Source organism: Enhydra lutris, unplaced genomic scaffold (assembly GCF_002288905.1).
Source record: "Enhydra lutris kenyoni isolate GAN:26980312 unplaced genomic scaffold, ASM228890v2 scaffoldscaffold58, whole genome shotgun sequence".
Classification (NCBI taxonomy): Eukaryota; Metazoa; Chordata; class Mammalia; order Carnivora; family Mustelidae; genus Enhydra; species Enhydra lutris.
In genome coordinates, this window is record NW_019154142.1 from 10,425,771 (window position 1) to 10,447,178 (window position 21,408).

Here is a 21,408-nt window from a genome sequence, read left to right on the forward strand (position 1 = left end):
TAAGAGATTTTCATAGTATAAAATTTGCTTTTTGGTTCAAAAGGCTTATATTTCTTTAGTCTTTTGAGTACAAATATAGGTTATCAATCTAAAAAGTGATACAAATATTTTAAAGTGTCAGTTCCTCAAAAACTAGTTATGATTGACAGCTTTACTGTCTGTAAAATCTGAAGTAAAACTAATGACTTATGCTAAATGATTTTTTTCTTACATGGAAATTTTTTTTAAGGACATTTAATAACTGCTTTGTAAGCATTGTGACACTAGTAGATTCTTTAATAAACTAAAGTAGGTATGATAGGCTGCTTCACTGTTTTTTAAAGAATTAGTGTCGGAAAGTTTTTAGCTGTGTGTGTGTTCGTGTATGTGAGAGAGAGTGTTTATTATTTTTCCTTCCTTTTTTTTTTTTCCCCCCATTGTGCCACCTCCTGGAAGGAGTCAGTTATACATCTTCTTGTAGTTCAGATTTTGGCTTTTCACATACTACTTCTTCAACAGTAGTTTGGAGTGATAACTTACTGTCTTTGCAAAATTTGAATTTAATCATTGAGCTACTGTTTTGTCATTGTTGTTTTAAGTGAGCTTTATTGCTTAAACATTCTCATTATATGCAGTTGTTCTTAATGTATTCTGGTGTGGCCAGTGCTGTTAGTTACTGAATCTAGGCTTGATTTGATTTTCTGCTTATTATTTCTGCTTACCTGTAATGATTAATAGAAAATCAATTGAGGTGTAGATAGTCACTATTATCCAGATTGCATGTGGATTATATTCACTATTGTCTGATTTTTTTTTGTTGTTGTTAAATTTTAAGTCAGCCATGTGTTTGCTAATGATATCGGAAAATAAGTAATGTGTTAATTCATAGCCTCTGTATAGGAATTAAATGCTTGATTTAAAATGTTAGTTTTCTATCTGTCCCATCAGTACAGGTGTAACAGAGTAGAAAAGGGTGTCACTGGTTTTCTTTGAACTTTTCTTTAATGAAATCTAAACTCTGTTTTGATTGTCATATACCAGTGAAGTATATAATAAAAAAGTTCTTTATTTCTATTTTATTTTATTTCATTTGTTAGTGTCTTCTTTTTTCTTAAGTTATTGTTTTCTGCATCATTGATAACTGCTTTGCCTCTGACCACTTTTTCTCTTAAATTTTGACCTTTTACTTTGTAAAATGTTTTTATTACAAAACTCACCTATTTTTTTAAACATTAGGTGTTACTATTAAAAACTTATAGTCTCTTTCATATAATTTTATGAATTAAATGTAGACTGAAGGATGAGAAAATGATGTCTTCCAACTTACAAGGATAAAAAATAGAAACTATATTGTCATCTATTTATATAAAGTCTTCTGTTCATTGTGGGGTGATTTACAGTTGTAAAGATCATAACCATTTCCTGAGTTCCTGCAGTGCTAGACTGGAAATACCATTTTAATTTTTACCACATTTTTGTCTAAGGTAGCAATTGATCTTTACTTTCCATTTCATTAACTAGGTATCCTAACATGTTACTTTATTGTTAGGATTAACTAATGGGTTTTCCATTAAGAATGAGTGGGTTTATAGGCCATGTGGTTTTAGGAGGTGAAATTGTTTAACATCCTATTACTAGTTTTCTGATTTATCTTAGAAATCCTTTAAGTTAATCTTAACACTTAGCTACCTTTTTTTCAGTGTGAAGAGATTTTTATCTAGTGCCTTGGAAACTTTGGGGTATCTAAATGAGAAGGTAGTTATGAATATTGAAGCAGTGTGAGCATGGGGTAGACAATTTATTTAGGCTTCCTGAATCTTAATATGCAGGGTGTGTGTGTGTGTGTAGTAAGATGTGACTATTAATGCTTTGTAGAGTTATCATTGGTAAAATTTGGAAGCCAGGAAAGATTGAGAAACTTCTAAATTTAAAATCTTAATCTTTTGAGTTATAACATTTGACATTATCAAATTGAGACTAGTTAGACTAACAGAAAACTTCAAGATACTATTAAAGAACTTAAGTTACTAATACTTTCCTGTCAAATTTGTGTCTCACTTTGGCAGATGGATCTTAAATTTTTAAAAATTGTCCAACAAGTCTGAGATTATATGTTACGGTTTTGAAATATATCTTAAAATGTTTTGAGAACTATGTGTGGTTGTCATAACATTGTTACTATGTGTAGAATATATTTCTGTAGTGAAGACCATTCAGTAATATGAAATGAAGCACTATTTCACAATGTCAAGATGCCTGCTAATGGCTTTTATAGTCATTGACTCATTTTCTATAGTCATTGTTTTCCATAGTCATTGACTTATGTTTCAGAAATAGGTGATATATATGTTGCTTTGTATCTTTTTTTTTTTTTTTTTAGATTTTATTTATTTATTTGACAGACAGCACAAGTCGGCAGAGAGGCAGGCAGAGAGGCAGGCAGAGAGAGACGAGGAAGCAGGCTCCCTGCTGAGCAGAGAGCCCAATGCGGGGGCTCGATCCCAGGACCCTGGGATCATGACCTGAGCCGAAGGCAGAGGCTTTAACCCACTGAGCCACCCAGGTGCCCCTGTTGCTTTGTATCTTATCTACAGTTTTCTATCATTATTATTTATGGATATAGAAAGCATCATAGATAAGCTTTGCAGTGGTTTATTTTTAATTTTAAAAATTTACTTTAACCCTTTTTTTAATCTGTGGCTGCTACCACAGTTAGAAATTAAAATTATTTTCACAGTATTCTTTTGGTTATTGAGGCATGAACTTTCTGAACAAACCTTCAAAGGGACACCTCTTTAGGTAAAAATACCTTGAGGTTGAAATTTAGTTTTAATGCATGTGTGAATGAAGAAAGAAAAGATAGGAAAAAGCCCAAGATGACCGACTACTTCTTTTTTTCCCTCGTTCTCTTTTTAATTTTTGCTGTGTTCCTTTACTGACAAGTCTTTCTCGAACTATCATTTTTATACAGATCTGGGTTTAAAAAATTATTTCTGGATTATTCCAAATTTGCCTTTAATTTTTACACATTGTCAGTATTTAAAGATAGGATTGCTGTTGGTTCAGGCTCAGTGCTCTCATCTGTGTGAGCAGCAGGTTATCATTTCTTGCCTTAGGCTTCATCTCTATTCAGTGTGCTGATTTTCTAGGTTTTAGCCCTTCTCATTTGGAGGCCAATTATTCCTTTTGTCTTTTTTTTTTTTTTAAAGATTTTATTTATTTATTTGACAGAGAGAGATCACAAGTAGACAGAGAGGCAGGCAGAGAGAGAGAGAGAGAGGGAAGCAGGCTCCCTGCCGAGCAGAGAGCCTGATGCGGGACTCGATCCCAGGACCCTGAGATCATGACCTGAGCCGAAGGCAGCGGCTTAACCCACTGAGCCACCCAGTCGCCCCTCTTTTGTCTTTTTTTCAAGAAGTTTTAAATTACCACCCGTTCTTTCTATTTTGGAAGTTCATTTTGTGATGTAAAACTGAAAGTTTCACTGACATAAGAAGTTCTTTTTCATCTTTTACAGCGTGTTTAATGTTTTGCTCATGAGAAGAATTAAGACATTTTTGGTGCACTTCAGTGTTTATGGCAGCTGGTGCTTCTTGCCCTTCCTTTAAGCAGCTCAGGGATCCTCAATCTCCCAACTGCTGTGCCTAACCATGGAAAAGCCCTCTTTGTAGGGGGCAGGAGTGCTTATTTCAACCTCAGAGAGAGTATAATTAGTTTCTCACTCTGCTCACCTGTTACCTAGTCTGTACTAATTAAATATTTGTTGAACGAAGGAAGTAGGTTTTTGTTGGTGATAGCATGACTTTTTGCTTTATTTTGTTTTCTGCTTTTTGGTTTAATATTACAATGAAGACTTAGGGTTAATTTAACTATTTGCAAATTCAGTAAATCAAATATTTCCAAAAAGTGGATGTTCTGGAAACCTGAAGAAAGACTGAACATATAGCAGAGGAATTTCTTAGAAAATAATTATAAAGAATTTCCTGGAAGAATAGGTTATTTAAATATTTCCTAAACTTTCAAATGTAGTTGATGAATCTGTTTCCACTAAGTAAGATTTTAGTATTTTAATTATTATTATTATTTTTGGTCGAAATATTGTAGGCATGGCTCTTTCTGAAGCACATGGTCTAATTTGTAGCATTCTATGATCCTATAAGAAACAAAAAATAAGAGTAACTTTTACATTCATTTGTAGAAAGGCAATTTATATTCTCAATAGGAATATTTCATACCTTGTGGCTCAGCTGGTGAAGCTTCTGCCTTTGGCTCAGGTTATGATTCTGGTGTTAATAGGAATATTTAAAATAGGGTAGAAATGAAGGAGCATTTAACTGCTATCCTTGGCTGTCCTCCCACCCCCTACTGATAACTGTTAATTTTTATTTGCAATTAAAAATGTTCTAGCAGGTCTCCCCCCCCAGTTTTATTGAGATATAACTGACATGTAACATTGCATAAGCTTAAGGTGTACAATATGATAATTTGTGTGTACATGTGTGTTTTTTTTTGTTTTGTTTTGTTTTTTTAAAGATTTTATTTATTTATTTGAGAGACAGAGATCACAAGTAGACAGAGAGGCAGGCAGAGAGAGAGGGAAGCAGGCTCCCTGCTGAGCAGAGAGCCCGATATGGGACTCGATCCCAGGACCCTGAGATCATGACCCGAGCCGAAGGCAGCGGCCCAACCCACTGAGCCACCCAGGCGCCCGATACATGTGTGTTTTGCAAAATGTTTGTCACAATAAGGTCAGTTAGCTTATCCTTCACTGACATTATTTCCATTTTCCTTTGTTACAGTGAGGACATCAAAACTTTACTCATAGCATCTTTCAAGTAAACAGTGTAGGATTGATAATTGGTCATGGTATTGTATATTGGAGCCCTGGTAACATGTCTTTTAATAGTATTTCTCCTTGTTAAAAATTACTAATTATTAGGGATGATACATATATTTCATCTTCTTTAGTACTTAGTCATTTTGTAGCTTTTGTGATTACATAATATTTTGAAAGGGAAATTTTCATTTGCTGTTAAATTACAAAAGACATTTCATTATTCTTAAGAGGCATATTTTAAATAGTATAGAAATAAGAAACAGTTTACTTTCTCCCTCCCTTTTTCTTTTGCTAGTCAGGGGCACCTGGGTGGCTCAATCAGTTAAGCATCTGCCTTTGGCTCAGGTCATGATCCCAGGGTCCCCATCCAGCTCCCTGCTCCTTGGGGAGCCTGCTTCTCCTCCTCCTAGTCCTCTGCCTCTGCTCGTGTCCTCTCTCTCTGTCACTCTCTCTCTCTTGCTCTCGCTCTGCTCTCTCAAAAAAAGAAAACTTAAAAAAAAAAAAAGATTTGCTAGTTGGTATTTGATAGTTACTAGTTATTAGAGATGGATTTTGTGTTTTATGTCCGTGAAAACTTATGCATGTATATGTGTGTGTGTATATATATATGTATTTCTTACCATAAATTTTCAAAATCTGTGAATTGCATGTAAAGAAAAGAGCACAGTAAACTTTTTTAAAAGTTTATTTCTTTTAATAATCTCTACACCTGGGCACCTGGGTGGCTCAGTAGGTTAAAGTCTCTGCCTTCGGCTCAGGTCATGATCCCAGGGTCCTGCAATCAAGGCCCTTGTCATCGGGCTCTCTGCTCAGCGGGGAGCCTGCTTCCCCCTCTCTCTCTGTCTGCCTTTCTGCCTACTTGTGATCTCTGTCTGTCAAATAAATAAAGAAAATCTTAAAAAAAAAAAAAATCTCTACACCTAGAGTTGGGCTCCAAACTCACAGCCCTGAGATCAAATTGCATGTACCACTGACAGCCAGGCAGGCACCCCAAAACTATGCTGTTTATTATGCTTTTTAGGAATTCTCTCTCTATTTTTAAAAAGATTTTATTTATTTGACAGACAGAGATCACAAGTAGGCAGATAGACAGGCAGAGAGAGAGGGGGAAGCGGACTCTCCGCTGAGCAGAGAGCCCATTGTGGGGCCACATCCCAGGACCCTGGAATCACGACCCGAGCTAAAGGCAGAGGCTTTAACCCACTGAGCCACCCAGGGTCCCCTAGGAATTCTCATTTTTTAAATTGTGAAAAGATTTATAATTGAAAATTGTTAACACATGAATATAGTAAATGTTGGGGGATTGCATATGTAAAAGTAGTGTATGTTTGTTTTGTTTTATTTTTTAAAGATTTTATTTATTTATTTATTTGACAGAGAGAAAGAGATCACAAGTAGGCAGAGAGGCAGGCATAGAGAGAGGGAGAAGCAGGCTCCTTGCTGAGCAGAGAGCCCCATGTGAGGCTTGATCCCAGGACCCTGAGACCATGACCTGAGCCGAAGGCAGAGGCTTAACACACTATGCCACCCAACTGCCCCCATAAAAGTAGTATATCTTTTTAAAGCTAAATATTTGAAAATTTTTAAAAGATGAAAGATTGCTTATAAATTTTTTGTTAGATTTTAGTTTTACCTTTTTTTTATTCCAAGGAATAAATACATGCAAATTAAACTTTGCTATAAACAAAGAAATCGTTATTTATGTGGCGTTCTTATGTTTTTGTTATTACCTTTAGGCATTGCTATCACATTAATTTAGGAAAATAGAAGTATTTAGAATAAATTTTCTCTTTTATGTTATTTGTTTGGCTGTGTGAGTTTTTTTCCCAGAATTTAAGAATAATGTTTAAAAAACACTTCTGTTTTTCTCCTAGCCTCTTGAATTGCTTTGGCACTCATTAGATGAATGGCTAGTTTTAATAGCTACAGAATTGATGAAAAACAAAAAGGACTCAACGGATATCACTTCTATTTTACTGAAACAAAAAGGCCAAGATCAAGATGGTACTTCCATTCCTCCATTTGAACCTCCAGGACCTGGGAGCTATGAAAATCTATCCACTGGCACAGGGGAATCTAAACCAGATGCTCTTGGAGGAAAACAGGAAGCCAGTGCAGACTGTCAGGATGTTATTTCTATGACAGCTAACCGGCTAAGTGCTGTCATTCAAGCTTTTTACATGTGCTGTTCTTGTCAGATGCCTCCAGGGTAAGAAGGTTTCTGCTTATTACTTCCTTTTCTGATAGATGAAGAAAAACTATGATTTTTTTGTAATTTCAGTAACAACAAATAATAATTTGTTAATTTTATGTTCTGTTTTAATTTTGCTTTAGGATACTTACTGTACTAATCTTAAAATATTTGAGTTTTAAGCAGTATATAAGTTATTAACATGTAGAATGGTGAATGTCACTTTGTATAGGATTACTTAATTATGTATTATTTAAAATGTGTAGAGCAGAGACATTTAAAATTTCAAGGTTTTAAAAAATTCTCTGGGCATATCCTCAGTTAATGAAAAGCTATATATATATACATATATATATATTCTAATCTCATGTATTGACTGGGCATGCCTCAGTTTCTCAGTTTTTCAAGGTTTTAAAAAATTCTCTGGGCATATCCTCTGTTAATGAAAAGTTATATAATGTATTCTAATCTTATGTATTGACTGGGCATGCCTCAGTTTCTTGAATTTAGTCCAAACCCAAATCTTTTTTTTTTTATAGTTACCAAATTTTGCTGTATCACCAATTTCTGTGTGTTTTCATTGTTTTTTTTAATCCCCCACAGAATGACCTCACCTCGTTTCATTGAATTTGTCTGCAAACATGATGAAGTTTTAAAATGCTTTGTTAATAGGTAAGGTTTTCTCAGATTCATATATTGTCCTCGTAGACTTTTCTTTCTTTACTTATAGTTGTTATCTCAACAAAAATAATGTTATTTTTGTTACTATTCAAAAAATGCTACATGACAAGTAAAAGTATAGTAGGTGTGGATTAATATTTTTCTTTTGTTTCAGTATCTGTATATCTGAATTTTTATTTCACTTAGTACAACTCATTCTTCCTGTCCATTTAAACAAATTATATTTTTCTTTTAGAAATCCCAAAATTATATTTGACCACTTTCACTTTCTCCTTGAATGTCCTGAGTTGATGTCAAGATTCATGCATATCATAAAAGCACAGGTAGAGATTTCTTTTAACCTTGTTTTTATTCTGTCTAATGAAAATTAAGTCTTTTAGTTTGAATACAGTTTAGTGAAGTAATTATTATACTTGAGACCTCCTGCTGTAAGAGGAGTGAAATTACTTTGTTCTTTACTTTAGTTTGTGGAATTAAATTAGTATGTTACTTTAATATAAAGAGCATTTTTTTTTTTTAAATTTTAAAGGAAGTATGTATTGAGTGCCCACTGTGTGCAAAGACAACAGAATACACTGACACATTTTCTGAAATGAGTTTACTGGAGCGTTGGTGCTATAAGGCTGATGGTCCTTGAGAAAAGGATTTTATCCCCAAAGCATTTAGAAAATATAATATCCCTGTTGGAGATTTATAATGCATATCAGCAGCTTGTTAAAAGGCATTGAGAAACCCTCTGCTAAAAATAGTGATTTAACTTTGTTAATCCTTCAAATTTATTTGACCTGAGAGCCTTTTCCCTAGTAAGATTCATTCTTCATATCTCATGTTTCATGAAACGTGCTAGGGGAAAGCTTGTTTTGCTACATAATGTAATTTGGGGCACATTTCCAACATCCTTGAGCCTTGGTTTCTTCATCTATAAAATAGAGATAATGACACCAATCTCACAAAACTACTATGAAGAATAAATTTTAATTGTAACTGATACATATGTTCAATAGATGGTAGTCATTTGGAGATAGAAAGCATATGTCTTTTCTCCAAAAAGATGTTGATTCATTCTAGCAGGGGAGATAATAAGTGTACCTATAAAATAGCAGTTACATTATTACGTGATTGTTTAGGAGTTTAAGGGAGGAAGACATTGCTCCTGCCTGCTGTAGTCAAGGAAGATTTTGAAGAGGAAGTAGAGTTTATGCTGGACATTGAAAAGCATTGCAAAATTTTGCTGGGAGTAATGGAGAAGATGAACATTCTAGCCAAGATACGGGCCAGGGCTTATAAATGGAAAAGTGTGTAAAATTACAGTGGTTGAAGCAGAAATTTTGTGTAGGTGAGGAATGAGATATAATTCTGGAAAGGTAGGTTGGGGTCACACTGTGTTAAGCCTTGATTGCCAGATTGAAGAATTTTCTTTGTTTTTTTGACTGTCAGCAACCCCTGGTAACTTGGGAGAATGATAGGACCTTGGCAAAATTTTAGGGAATAATTTGTCAAAAGTGCAAGATAGACTGGAGGCTCTGGTTTGGTTAGTAGTCATAAGATAGATACTATAGGTGTTTTTAAAATATCTTTAGGGACACTGACCCTTTCGGAAGTTAAAGAAGCTAAGAACTAATTTTTATAAAATTCTGCACACATACGTAAGTATCCTTTGGCATCTGTTAAAAATGTAAAAGAGAAGATAATAATAGTAACTTACATTTATTGAATGCTAACTTTAGCTCAGTTACCATATATATGCTTTACATGGATTATTTCCATAGCAATCTTGTGAGATAGGTACTCTTTAACTGAAGAGATTAAGCAACTTGTCATTTAGGTACTAAGTTGGAGAACCAGAATTTAAGAGTTTGTCTTTTTTTTTTTTTTTAAGAGATTTTATTTGTTTATTTGACAGAGAGAGAGAGAGAGATCACAATTAGGCAGAGAAGCAGGCAGAGAGAGAGGGGGAAGCAGGCCCCCCGCCGAGCAGAGAGCCCGATGCAGGGTTCGATCCCAGAACCCCAGGATCATGACCCAAGCCGAAGGCAGAGGCTTTAACCCACTGAGCCATCCAGGTGCCCCTGAGTTTGTCTGTTTTTTAAACTCATTTTCTTAATCTAAATTATTTGACTCCATTCCAGGGCAAATAAGATTATTTGTGAAAGAAGCTCTTAGATTTTGAAAGAGAGAGTTTGTTATTCTTAATATTATCTCTGCTTTTCACTTCTGTTTTCCTCTTCCATTCCTGAATAGTCAAAAGCAATTGCATTAAGCTACCCACCCTTTTTTACCCACAGAGGAGGTTTTGTTGCCTGACCCGGGTGAGGAAGTGTTCACATGCGTAGTGGTGGCATAGTGTGGAATTTGGAGCTTCGGTATGGTAAGGGGTTGCCCTTAGAGGGGGGCCCAGCATAGAGTATGTGAGTTGGAGCAGCATATGGAGGATGTCCAGTATAGAGGATGGTGACAGTTGCTCAGAGTAGACAGCCTGAGTAGGATAGAGGACATCCATGCAGTAATGTGTCCATGTCAGTGACAGGAAATTGGTTATATACAATGTGGGGCAGTTCATCAAATAACTAAGCGTACTTATTATGGGAGCCTGGTTTCTCACTATTGGAGGAAGGAGTTACAAAATGGAGGAGAATAGATTGACGCATGTGCTGTTGGATTGGAATTGGAGATAGCAGTGTGAACTTAAATTTTCAGGGTAGATCAATAGACAAAGCAAACCTGGCGCCCAGTTCTCAGCCCCTACACACTGTTCTCAATTAACCAGGGCTCTTTGGAGAAATGGCTAATTTCAGGGCTCTGTCAGGGAAAGTACAAATGAGCCTGGAACCTCTTATATGCAAGAAAGTTGTTCAAAGAGTGATAGGATTATGTCAGAATGACACAGAATCAGTTTGAATGAACTCTGCTGGCCAACGCTGAATAATTTGAACATTCAAATAAATTATGATGGCAAAATTCTATAAATAAAATTGGAACTCATAAGCCTATACTGAAAAAATTAATAAATGGGAAGTTTGATGAAGGGTGGGGTGTGTTTATAGTCTTAAAGTATCTACTCACAGAATACTAAGAATTACAAAGATTAAAAACTACAGTGGAAAACTTGGCAGTGATCAAAACAGACATATCAGCATGCTAGCTGATGGGATGTACTGAGGGAGAATGTGGGCATCACTTCTAAGATATTCCTGCTAAAGATGTACACCCTGAATTTAATCATGAGAAGAACATCAGACTAACTTCAGTGGAGGGACATTCTCTTACGTACAGTTTTTAAAAGTATCAGTCAAGGTCATGAAAATTAAGAACGCACTGAAGAACTGTACCAGAGTGAGAGAGACAGGACAACTAAGTACCATTCTCACACTGTGAAGAATAGTATTAGGACACGGGCAGAGCTTGACATGAGGGTCTAAGAATTAGCTGTAGTAATGTATCAGGGTTAGTTTCTTGATTTTGATGGTTGTTATCTAGTTATGTAGAATTCTTTTGATTATAAGAAATACACACTGAAGTATTTAAGGGTGACTGGACATCACGTTGGCAGCTTACTCTCATATCAAGGAAAAAATACTTAATTATTATACTTAGAAATTTTCTGTAACGTGGAAGCATTTTGCAAAAAAATCAAGTAGAAAGTTTAAAACAGAAACAATTACCTGTAGTAAGGGATTGACTTCTTCTATTGGTGGCTTTCAGAGGTGGCCTGTAGCTAAAGGGAGAGTCATTTTGTATTGCTGTACAAATGCTATTAAGAAGAGCCTCTGTGATCTGTCTTGTTTTGTGAATTATTTTATGGAAATGTGGTACTCAGAAAGTTTACATGCAAAAACATGCCCTTTGGCTTTTTAGGTGTATGTAAATATGTGTGGATGTTTTGATCTTACACATCTCTTACTAGCTTTTGAAGATAACATTGTGTATGGTTTAATGTTCCACTTGAATTACTTTAAAAATGCCATTTGCTTTTATTTATTGGTTCACATTTTATAGATAAAGGATATAGTTTAATATCTTAAAATGGTGAATAAGTTTTCTGTCATTTTCTGTCATGTCAAACAATTTTAACATTGTTCTGAGTGACAATAAGAAAACTTATTGAGCATTCTGGGTATTGATATTTCTGCATGTTACTTAATCTCTTGGTACTGCATTTTTCTCTTCTGTGAAGTAGGGGTGATACGAGGCCCTTTTTCTCATAGTGTTTTGAGGATTACATGTGAAAATGCATGTAAAGTGCTGAAAAGAGCACCTGGCATATTTAGGTGCTTTAATAATTGTTAGCTAATTAATGATTGTAATTATGATTATTATGTTCTGGATTTGCATTATTTTATTTAATTCTCGCAGTTAGCCCTTGAAATATTTCCCCTGTTATACAGGTGGGAACACTGAAGTTCTGCAAGGTTAAGTAATTTCCCCAAATCACAAACCTAGTAGTGACAGAGCCAGGATTCCAAACCATGTTGATCAAACTTCAAAGCCCATACTTAAATGCATTGCTTCTTTTTTTTTTTTTTTTTTAAGATTTTATTTATTTAGTTGATAGAGATGGCAAGAATACAAGGGAATACAAGCAGAGGGGAATGGCAGAGGGAGAAGCAGGCTTCCCGTCGAGCAGGGTGCCCAGTGCGGAGCTCGATTCCAGGACCCTGGGATCATGACCTGAGCCGAAGGCAGATGCTTAACAACTGAGCCACCCAGGCGCCCCCAAAGGCATTACTTCTGTGTAATGTTTTTTTTTCTCCTCTTGTACCAAAGTTTTAGAAATAATCAGCGTTAAAACTATAAGCACTTTATATTCTAGTTCACTTATTAAAGTTCATACGCCCAGTAGTTATAACAGTGCTTTATTCAGAACGCAAAAGACTAGTAGAAGTATGGATAAAATTAGACACTTAACTTTTATTTTATTTTTAATTTTTTTTTTAAAGTTTATTTATTCAGGTCATCTCTACACCCAACTGGGGCTCTAACTCATTGCCCCAAGATCAAGAATTACATGCTTCTCTGACTGAGCCAGCCAGGCACTCCAATACCTTTAACTTTTAAAGAGAATATTTACTCTTTTCTTAACTGAAAGAGAAGATACTAAAAGACATAAGTTAATCTCTCACAAGTTACCTTCAATAATAATAGTATTTTTATTAAGAACTAAAAAAAAGTGATGTTTAAGCCGTTTGAAGCAAAACTAATATTTAACTCAGATAAAGAAATTTACTGGTGTCCTACAAGCTGTCTGAAAGATAACCTCTTTGTGGTCTTGGATATTGATTATATTTATTTCTTGAAATTTCTGGCTTTGTGGAATTACACCATCCTGGTCCTCTGACTTTTATAGCTATGTGTATCATTTGCTAAGCAGATTCTCAGCCCTGACCTATGATCATAAACTCTGTTCTACGTGTTGTTCCTGGTCTTTAATCTCTTGATCTTACCTTGTGTCCAACTTCAGCTTTGTTCGTGACTATATTTCCAGTGCTTCACCTGTGGCACTTTCTAATATTTATTTCTAAGCTCTTAGTAGTTGCATGCCAGGTAAGCTGAAATTCAGAATATATAAAACCTTATTCAGTATCTTTGGACCTCTGCCTTCTAGGAGTGTGGGGGTGGTTTTGAGGGGAGGGTTTTCTCCCTCTAAGCTGTTTCATTAAATTCTATCCCTAGATATCTTCTCTTACTTTTCATCTTTGTCAATCTGTCTTTCAGATTTCCTTTTTTTTCCTCTTCATCCTGTGACCGACTCCTTATCATCCAGTACTTAATATTTTGACTGTTGCTTACATCGTCTCGCTTTATACTGGTCCTACTCTCATTTTAATTACCCCATTTATTATGTTATCCCTCTGACCAAACACCCACAATGGTCCCTGTATCCCTCACTTGATTCTCAGGATCCATAATTATGTTCTCAGTATACTTATACAAACTTAATTCCTTCGTTCTGTGTAGGGATGGACTCTGATTATGGTGGTTACCTTCCCTGCATCTTCCACGGAGACACAGTTTTACCTCCTCTGCCTTTTTCCTTGACTCCCTTACTGTAGTATGCTCTCTTCTCTACATGCTTGAGCAAGTCTTTTATTTTTTTTTATTTTATTTATTTATTTTTTATTTTTTATAAACATATAATACATTTTTATCCCCAGGGGTACAGGTCTGTGAATTGCCAGGTTTACACACTTCACAGCACTCACCATAGCACATACCCTCCCCAATGTCCATAATCCCCCCCCCCCCTCCCCCCCCCCCTCCCCCCATCAACCCTCAGTTTGTTTTGTGAGATTAAGAGTCACTTATGGTTTGTCTCCCTCCCAATTCCATCTTGTTTCATTTACTCTTCTCCTACCCCCTTAACCCCCCATGTTGCATCTCCTCTCCCTCATATCAGGGAGATCATATGATAGTTGTCTTTCTCCGATTGACTTATTTCGCTACATGCTTGAGCAAGTCTTACCCACCTTAATGTTCTGGTTCAAACTGTGACCCCCTGAAAGCTTTGTACTCTCCTCATCTGCACAGTCTCTAAATTCTTAGTGTGCTATACTTACAGCCCAGTCTGAGCCATCAGAGTTAATGGTGAGGACCTTAGCTGCCTGGGTAAGCTGATGTGATAAAAGTCCGTTGCAGGGCATGTTGTAGCCCATTCACATCTAAATGGAATTATAATAGCAAAACTTAATAATTATATAGGGAGTAGTATGAAATCTGGTCTGTAGCCATTGTCCCAAACTTGAAAGGTCCAGCCATGAAAATAGGTCAGTTAAACAGTTATGTCTCATTTCAGGAGACAGTCTTGCAAGTAGATTCCCAAAGTTAGGACTGTATTTGTGAGAAATCAGGTATCTAATAAGAGGCATTTCTGTGGAAACAAAGGAAAAATAAAGGCTAATGGTCAGAATAAATTATAAACCAAATCTGAATCCTGAGGGCAGGATTTCTAGGTAATAGGCTCAAAGCAGCTTTGTAGTTTGAATTTTTCTAATGATGCTGTCAGGTGTTAGGTGAACTTGCTATTGCCCATTCAGCAACAGGCACAAAGATGGTCTGTATATGAGATGTTGTGATGATTTCTCTGAAGCTGGTTATACCAAGTTGTTCTGTCCTACATCTCATGGATTTAGGAAAATGGCACTTTTAAGTTCTCAATGATTCCAAGTCAGAAGGGTGAGAGAAAAGATGGAAGTGTTAGTTAGGAGAGTTGTAGCCAGATACTGGAAGAAACTAATAGAATTCATGATGTGGTTCAGTTTACAGGTAAAAAACAAAACCTCAACAATTAAAAGCACTAAAATCTGATATCCACAAAGGTATATTACTGAAACATAATTTGTTCTCTATATAGCCATCCTCATTTCTATCAGAGATAAGGAAAATAAGGCTGAAGTGTTTGTAAAGTAAGTCCACTGTCTTTAAACTTGGCATGAATAGTGATTGATCATGTAGAATCTTCTAAGTCAGCTTTGCTGGAATTTTTCTTAAGGAGTCTCAGATTGAACTTTTGAAAGCTGCTTAAGGCTAGGAAGCCAAGCCAAAGACTTGATGTCAGACTTCATCTATAATACCTATACATTTGGGTGAATTCCTCATTTTTTGTGATTCTTAATATATTCTGATATTCCTGGGCCTGCCAGGCAGTGACCTTCCTCACTCATCTTGTAAGGCTACTGGGAATCCTATAAGGTACCAGACTGATTTTTCTCAAGGGGCTTAATTGGTTCCATAAAGTCAGCCTTGTGTTTTTGTTTGTTTGTTTGTTTGTTTTGGGTTTTTTTTTTAAAGATTTTATTTATTTATTTGACAGATAGAAATCACAAGTAGGCAGAGAGGCAGGCAGAGAGAGGAGGAAGCAGACTCCCTGCGGAGCAGAGAGCCCGATGTGGGGCTTGATCCCAGGGTCCTGGGACCATGACCTGAGCTGAAAGCAGAGGCCTCAACCCGCTGAGCCACCCAGGCGCCCCTCAGCCTTGTTTTTTTAAAGTTGTCTTCGCATATCTGAATCTATGCATATCTCTCTCAAATATTAATGACATTCCACTCAAAGCCTTGGTAATGTAACCAGTGTTTCCAGTTGTGTCCTGGTACATGGAGAACAGATTCACGATTGAAATTACATAAATAACTATACTGCTGTGAAAATATAAGAATACTCACTGAGAGTTTCCAAATTCTGGAGGGATCAGATGGGGGAAATAAATGATTATGTTTCATCTTCATTCAGAAAGGTATGCTTAACCAAAATGCTGTAAGTCATAACTATCTTAACAGAAAAATTTTCCTTAAATCTGAAAAACAAAAATTAAAGAACCAGCAATGTTTCAAACAAAACTCATAAAAAATTAAAATCATTCTCATCAGTTCATCCAGTCCTAGTGATACTTGATCTTCTTTTAGCAGTTTTGTGAATCTAGTTTTTCCTTAAGTCTGTCATTTCTTACTCAGTTCAGTATTTGATCTGAAAGTTATCAGAAACCTAGGCTTGTCAGAGTCCTTTCCAGGAATCTCCTTGAAGATGAAGCATTTGTGCAAAAGCATAAGAGTGAAACACTGTCTCTAAATGATGAAAGACTTAAAAATGCCCATGTTTTTAATTGTAACACAACTGAGAAGGAAATTTGACTATTTCTGTGACACACTTTTTTTTTTAATTTAATTTTATTTTTTCAGTGTTCCAAGATTCATTGTTTATGCATCACACCCAGTGCTCCATGTTTGACACACATTTTTTTTTTTTTAAAGATTTTATTTATTTATTTGACAGAGATCACAAGTAGATGGAGAGGCAGGCAGAGAGAGAGGAGGAAGCAGGCTCCCCACTGAGCAGAGAGCCCGATGAGGGGCTCCATCCTAGGACCCTAGGATCATGACCTGAGCCGAAGGCAGAGGCTTTAACCCACTGAGCCACCCAAGTGCCCCTGACATACATTTTAAGATGATAACTGGAATGATGATTGATAATATTCTGTATCAGATTTAGGAATTTGATAGAATTTCTAGAATGCTTATATTAATAGCGTATATCCATACTGGGATATTCATAAGGAAAGTTTAGCATTATTTCTTATTTGACAATATTTCTCATAAAATTTTACCTATCAAATAAACCTAATTAATTCAGTGTTTCTCTTTTTATAAGGAGAATGAACACATCTTTTGAGATGTTCCAGGGTTCTCCAGAAAATCCTAGAATTATTTCCAGGTCAAAAAGACTTTATTTAGAATTTGATTTTGGGAACTTAGTCAAAAACATCAAAAGGTTTTGGACACTTGACTAAGTTGGATCACAGATAATTATGAAACAATACTTAATTATCTACTTAGCTAGAATGACAAAAGATTTTAAAGGCATATACAGAAAATTACATAGTTCTGAGCAAAATTCAGCTCCTTAATATTGAGAAGACTCAGTTTGCTTAAGTAATCAAAGACCTGATTAAAACCTTATGAAACACAGGTTATTTTGATAAAACAGAGAATCTTTTCCTTCTAGCTAGATTACTTAAAAGGTAAAGCAAAACCTTTCATAATCTATTATCAAGAGCTGACCAATACTCCCAAGAAAACTTTGTCTTTTTAGCAGATGAAAGAAAATTATATAAGCATAGTATTGATATTAAACTTTATAAACAAACAACAAATCCTTATAAGTTTTAGCTAACTCAGCCACACAAGGTAAAATTCTTTCTCTTTCTTCTCAACTTTCTATACCATTTTGTTCTTTATTTTCCTCTTTCCCATTTTGAAATAGCCAGTTTTACTTTAGGACAAATTTACTTCCTTTTCCGTTAACAAAAATACATCTTCATTCCTCATACCTTCTCTTAGCCAAAGATACATCCTACTTTCCTTGCATGCAGAAATGTTTCCTATGTTATTTGTAGTAGTTATAATTACATATGTTATTTAGAATTCTTAGCCCTTAGAAACCTTTTCTAACGAAAAGCAAGAAGTAAAACTTTGAAATGTTAAACCAACATTCTTTACACTGGCAAATTTATGAGTGTATTTCATAATTTCTATCAATATACATTTCTTCATAGTACAATTTTTCAGTGTGTCACAAGACATGCTTACTACAGACCCAAATATCTTTAGTTCTTTTGTAACGAGAGGTCAAAAGTAGGTAAACTTCAACTTGTTTTGCAATTACTGTTTCAGTATTTTATCTTATTTGGAAATGGTGTAGACATTTAGTGAATTTCCTTCATTTAACTTAGCAAAATTCTAGGGCTGGAAGTTAACAAAAATTTTAGAAACTAGTTTTAAGTAGATACATCGTAACATATTTGTTGCTGAAAAGTTCACCTAGAAAATCTTATCCCATTTAACATTTATCTAAATCTCTTGATCACAGCAATTATGTTTAGATGACCCATGAAAAACTTCATTAAGTAGCATCATCCCAAGTTATTTTTCTTGCTGACAGATTTTGTAATAGAGGCAACATGAATTTGTTTGACTAGTAAATGCTGGTAGAATATGTTTTTTAATCTGCATTTTATTTAACATAATTAGTTATATTAATATGATCTCTGTTATATTTAGTATATAATATGTATTATATGTGTATAATATAATTATATTAGTTATAGGTTATTACATATACATTAATTACATATAATCTGATATATATCTGTATCTATATATCTGAAGACGTACTTTTTTTAATTACACCAGATTTAAACAAGCTTTTACTTCCCAAAGGTTATCCCAGATCATGTGAATTTGTAAATATTTGAGTTAGTTTTGGGGGCCCCTGGGTGTACCTGGATGGCTCAGTTGGTTAAATATTTGCCTTTGGCTCAGGTCATGATCCCAGGCCCTGCATTGGGCTTCCTGCTCAGCGGGGAGTTGGCCTCTCTTTCTGCCTACTGCTCCCCCTGCTTGTGCTTTCTCTCTCTATCAAATAAATAAATAAAATCTTAAAAAAAAATTTGGGTTAGTTTCAATATTTTTGAGTTTTAGGAATACTTAATTCATAAGTGCTTATTTTTAAGCCAATTAAATAGAGTTCTTTTACAAATTTTGGCAGTACCATCTGGAGTTTGAGAGAAGAAAATCACATATATAACATATCCATAGACATACATAAACATGCAGACAGACACAGAGGCCTATAACTTCAATTCCAGCATCCTTGTCATGAATCAGGTAAAATATAAGACTTACTAGTGTAAGCTGAATCCAGATTGGCAGACAGAATAAGCTAAGGTTGCCTGCTCCAGTGGCTAAAGCTTTTTACTAATATCTGTGGAGAAGACTTTTAAGATTTGTATTTATCCTTAACAAATAATCCTTAAGGAGGCTGTGGACTAGAGTTTGGGCAAAAGAGCTGCTATAGCATTTTCTATTTTAAAAGGCCTCTTTACCCTTCTTTTTTTCCCTTTAGTCTCAGGCAATCATGGGTAGAGTTTTAGTTACCTCTTGGGGTGTATATCTTTCAAAGACATTGAGGATTAACATCTTCAGGGGGCAAGGAAGGATGTAAGTTTTCTCATAGGAGTTCTGCTTTTTTCATGGTTTCCGAGGTCACAATAAAATGTAGTAGTGCCACGCTGTAATTAGGGGGAGTGCCTTGTAAAAGTAATTCTCTAGACTCAAGACCAAATGAGGCCTCTTCAGGTTGGAAACGGAGAAGGGGTTATTTGGATCACTGTGGTCATGGAAAAGATGAACCCAATGGACTGTGTGAATTTTGAGCAGGAGGATATAGGCTTCCTCTGTGAGCCTTAGCAGTGATCACTGTTGGAAGGATGGGTACAGTACTAGGCAGCATATATTCCAAGTGAGGAAAGGGAGGACTCCCCATGAGTATCAGTGGCTCTGAGGGCCTTTGTCTTTGCACTTCCCTCTTTCTCCTCAGGAGAGGCCTCAATAACCTTCTCAGCTTTTCCCTTGGCAGCAGGAACACGTCGTGAGGTGTGCTTGTAGTTATGCCCCCATTCAGCAGAAAGCTTAGGGGGCTCAGAAAATGTGCTATCTCAGAAGGAATGAGCATTATGGTCCAGATGGATCTTTAAGAAAGTTATGGATTTCGCTGGAGAGAGGCAAGATGGCAGCGGAGTAGCAGACTGGTGTGATGGGTCCCAGGAGTTCAGCTAGATAGTTATCAAACCATTCCAAACACCTACAAACTCAACAGAAGATAGAAGAGAAGAGCAGGAATTCTAGGAACAGAAAATTGACCACTCTGAAAGTTAGGACGTGCGGTGAAGTGAATCTGAAGGGACGGGAAGATAGACCGCTGCGGGAGGGGCCAGCTCCCAGCAAGTGGTGGAGCAGTGGAACACAAAATCAGAACTTTTAGAAGTCTGCTCCACTGAGGGATGGGGTGGAACCCTCATGCGGACAGTGTGGTCTCAGGTACTGTGGGGTCACAGAAAGATTGGGGGTGTCTGAGTGTGGCAGAACTCCCAGGTATCGGAGCAGGGAAGCCAATTACAGAGACAGAGCTGAGGAGTGAGCTTTCAGATCGGGGTTACTTAAACTGTGATCCAAGGCACAGTTGGACCACTGCTGTTCAAGCAGGGACCCCACAAGTAACAGATCCGGGGAGACTCACCTTCCTCCTCTGGGAGGAGCAGCGCGGCTGGAATCTGGGTTTGGAGACTCCAAATGGGGCTGTGCACCAGAGATAGAAACGCTTGGTCACAGGCCGGGTGAGCACAAAGCACGCCTGGAGACCAGGGAGACAGGAGTGATTGACTGCTTATCTCTGAGGGCACACTGATGAGTGGGGCCCCAAGCTCTTGGCTCTTCTGGGCTGAAGATTGGGAGGCCGCCATTTTCATTCCCATCCTCTAGGGCTCTATGGAAAACGTTCAGGGAACAAAAGCTCCTGAGAGCGAGCTGGAGCAGATTTTTTAGCCTGGCCCCTGGCAAGGGTGGTGCAGTTCTGCCTTGGGCAAAGACATTTGAGACTCGCTGCAATAGGCCTCTCCCCAAGAAAATCCATGAGAACATCCTGCCAAGACCAAACTCACCGATCAAGGAGAACACTGGAACTCCAGAGATAGGGGAAAGCAATGCAAAGAACTCATGGCTTTTTCCCCAGGATCCTTTAGTCTTGCAAAGTTAAATTTTTAAAAATTTTATTATTTTTCTTATTCTATTTTTTTAACTTTTCCTCTTTCCTGTCTTAACGTTTTTTAACTAGTTTATCTTAACAGTACCTTTCTAAAAAAAAAAATCTTTTTAAACCTTCATTGTTACAGTCATATTTTATCCTTCATTGTATTTAACCTTACTTTTTGTATACGTATAGGTATTTTTTTTTTCTAAGAAATTTTGGGATACAGTTTCTTCTAATAGATCAAAATATACCCTAAACCTAGCGCATGGCTTTGTTCTAGTCTCCAGCCTGAGCACATTCTCTCCTCTTTTTTTTTTCTTTTTCCAACCAACTTATCAATTCCTTTTTTAGAATTTTAAAAAAAAATTTTCATCTTTACAGTCATATTCTATCCCTTCATTGTGTTTACCCTTATTTGTGTGTGTGTGTATGTGTGTAAGTTTTTCTTTAAAATTTTGGAAGGTAGTTTCTTCTAAGAGATCAAAATACACCCAAAATCAAGTGGGTGGCTCTGTTCTGTTCACCAGTCTAATATATATACACATATTTTTTTTCTTTTTATCCCCCCCACCCAAGTTTTGGGTCTCTTCTGATTTAGTTAGCGTACATTTTTTCTGAGGTCTTTGCCACCCTTTTAGTATTTTA

At 36.2% G+C, this 21,408-nt stretch overlaps 1 protein-coding gene across 5 annotated transcripts in view; it reads left to right on the forward strand.

Moving 5' to 3' along the window:
• LOC111158320 (HECT domain and ankyrin repeat containing E3 ubiquitin protein ligase 1) overlaps nt 1-21,408 on the forward strand; it is a 117,515-nt gene that overhangs the window by 55,964 nt on the left and 40,143 nt on the right. For all 5 annotated transcript variants that reach the window (XM_022520295.1, XM_022520296.1, XM_022520298.1 and 2 more), the window contains 3 exons: nt 6,691-7,025; nt 7,611-7,679; nt 7,924-8,011. In XM_022520295.1, coding sequence (XP_022376003.1) covers nt 6,691-7,025; nt 7,611-7,679; nt 7,924-8,011 — 492 coding nt within the window. The remainder of the gene's footprint in view (nt 1-6,690; nt 7,026-7,610; nt 7,680-7,923; nt 8,012-21,408) is intronic.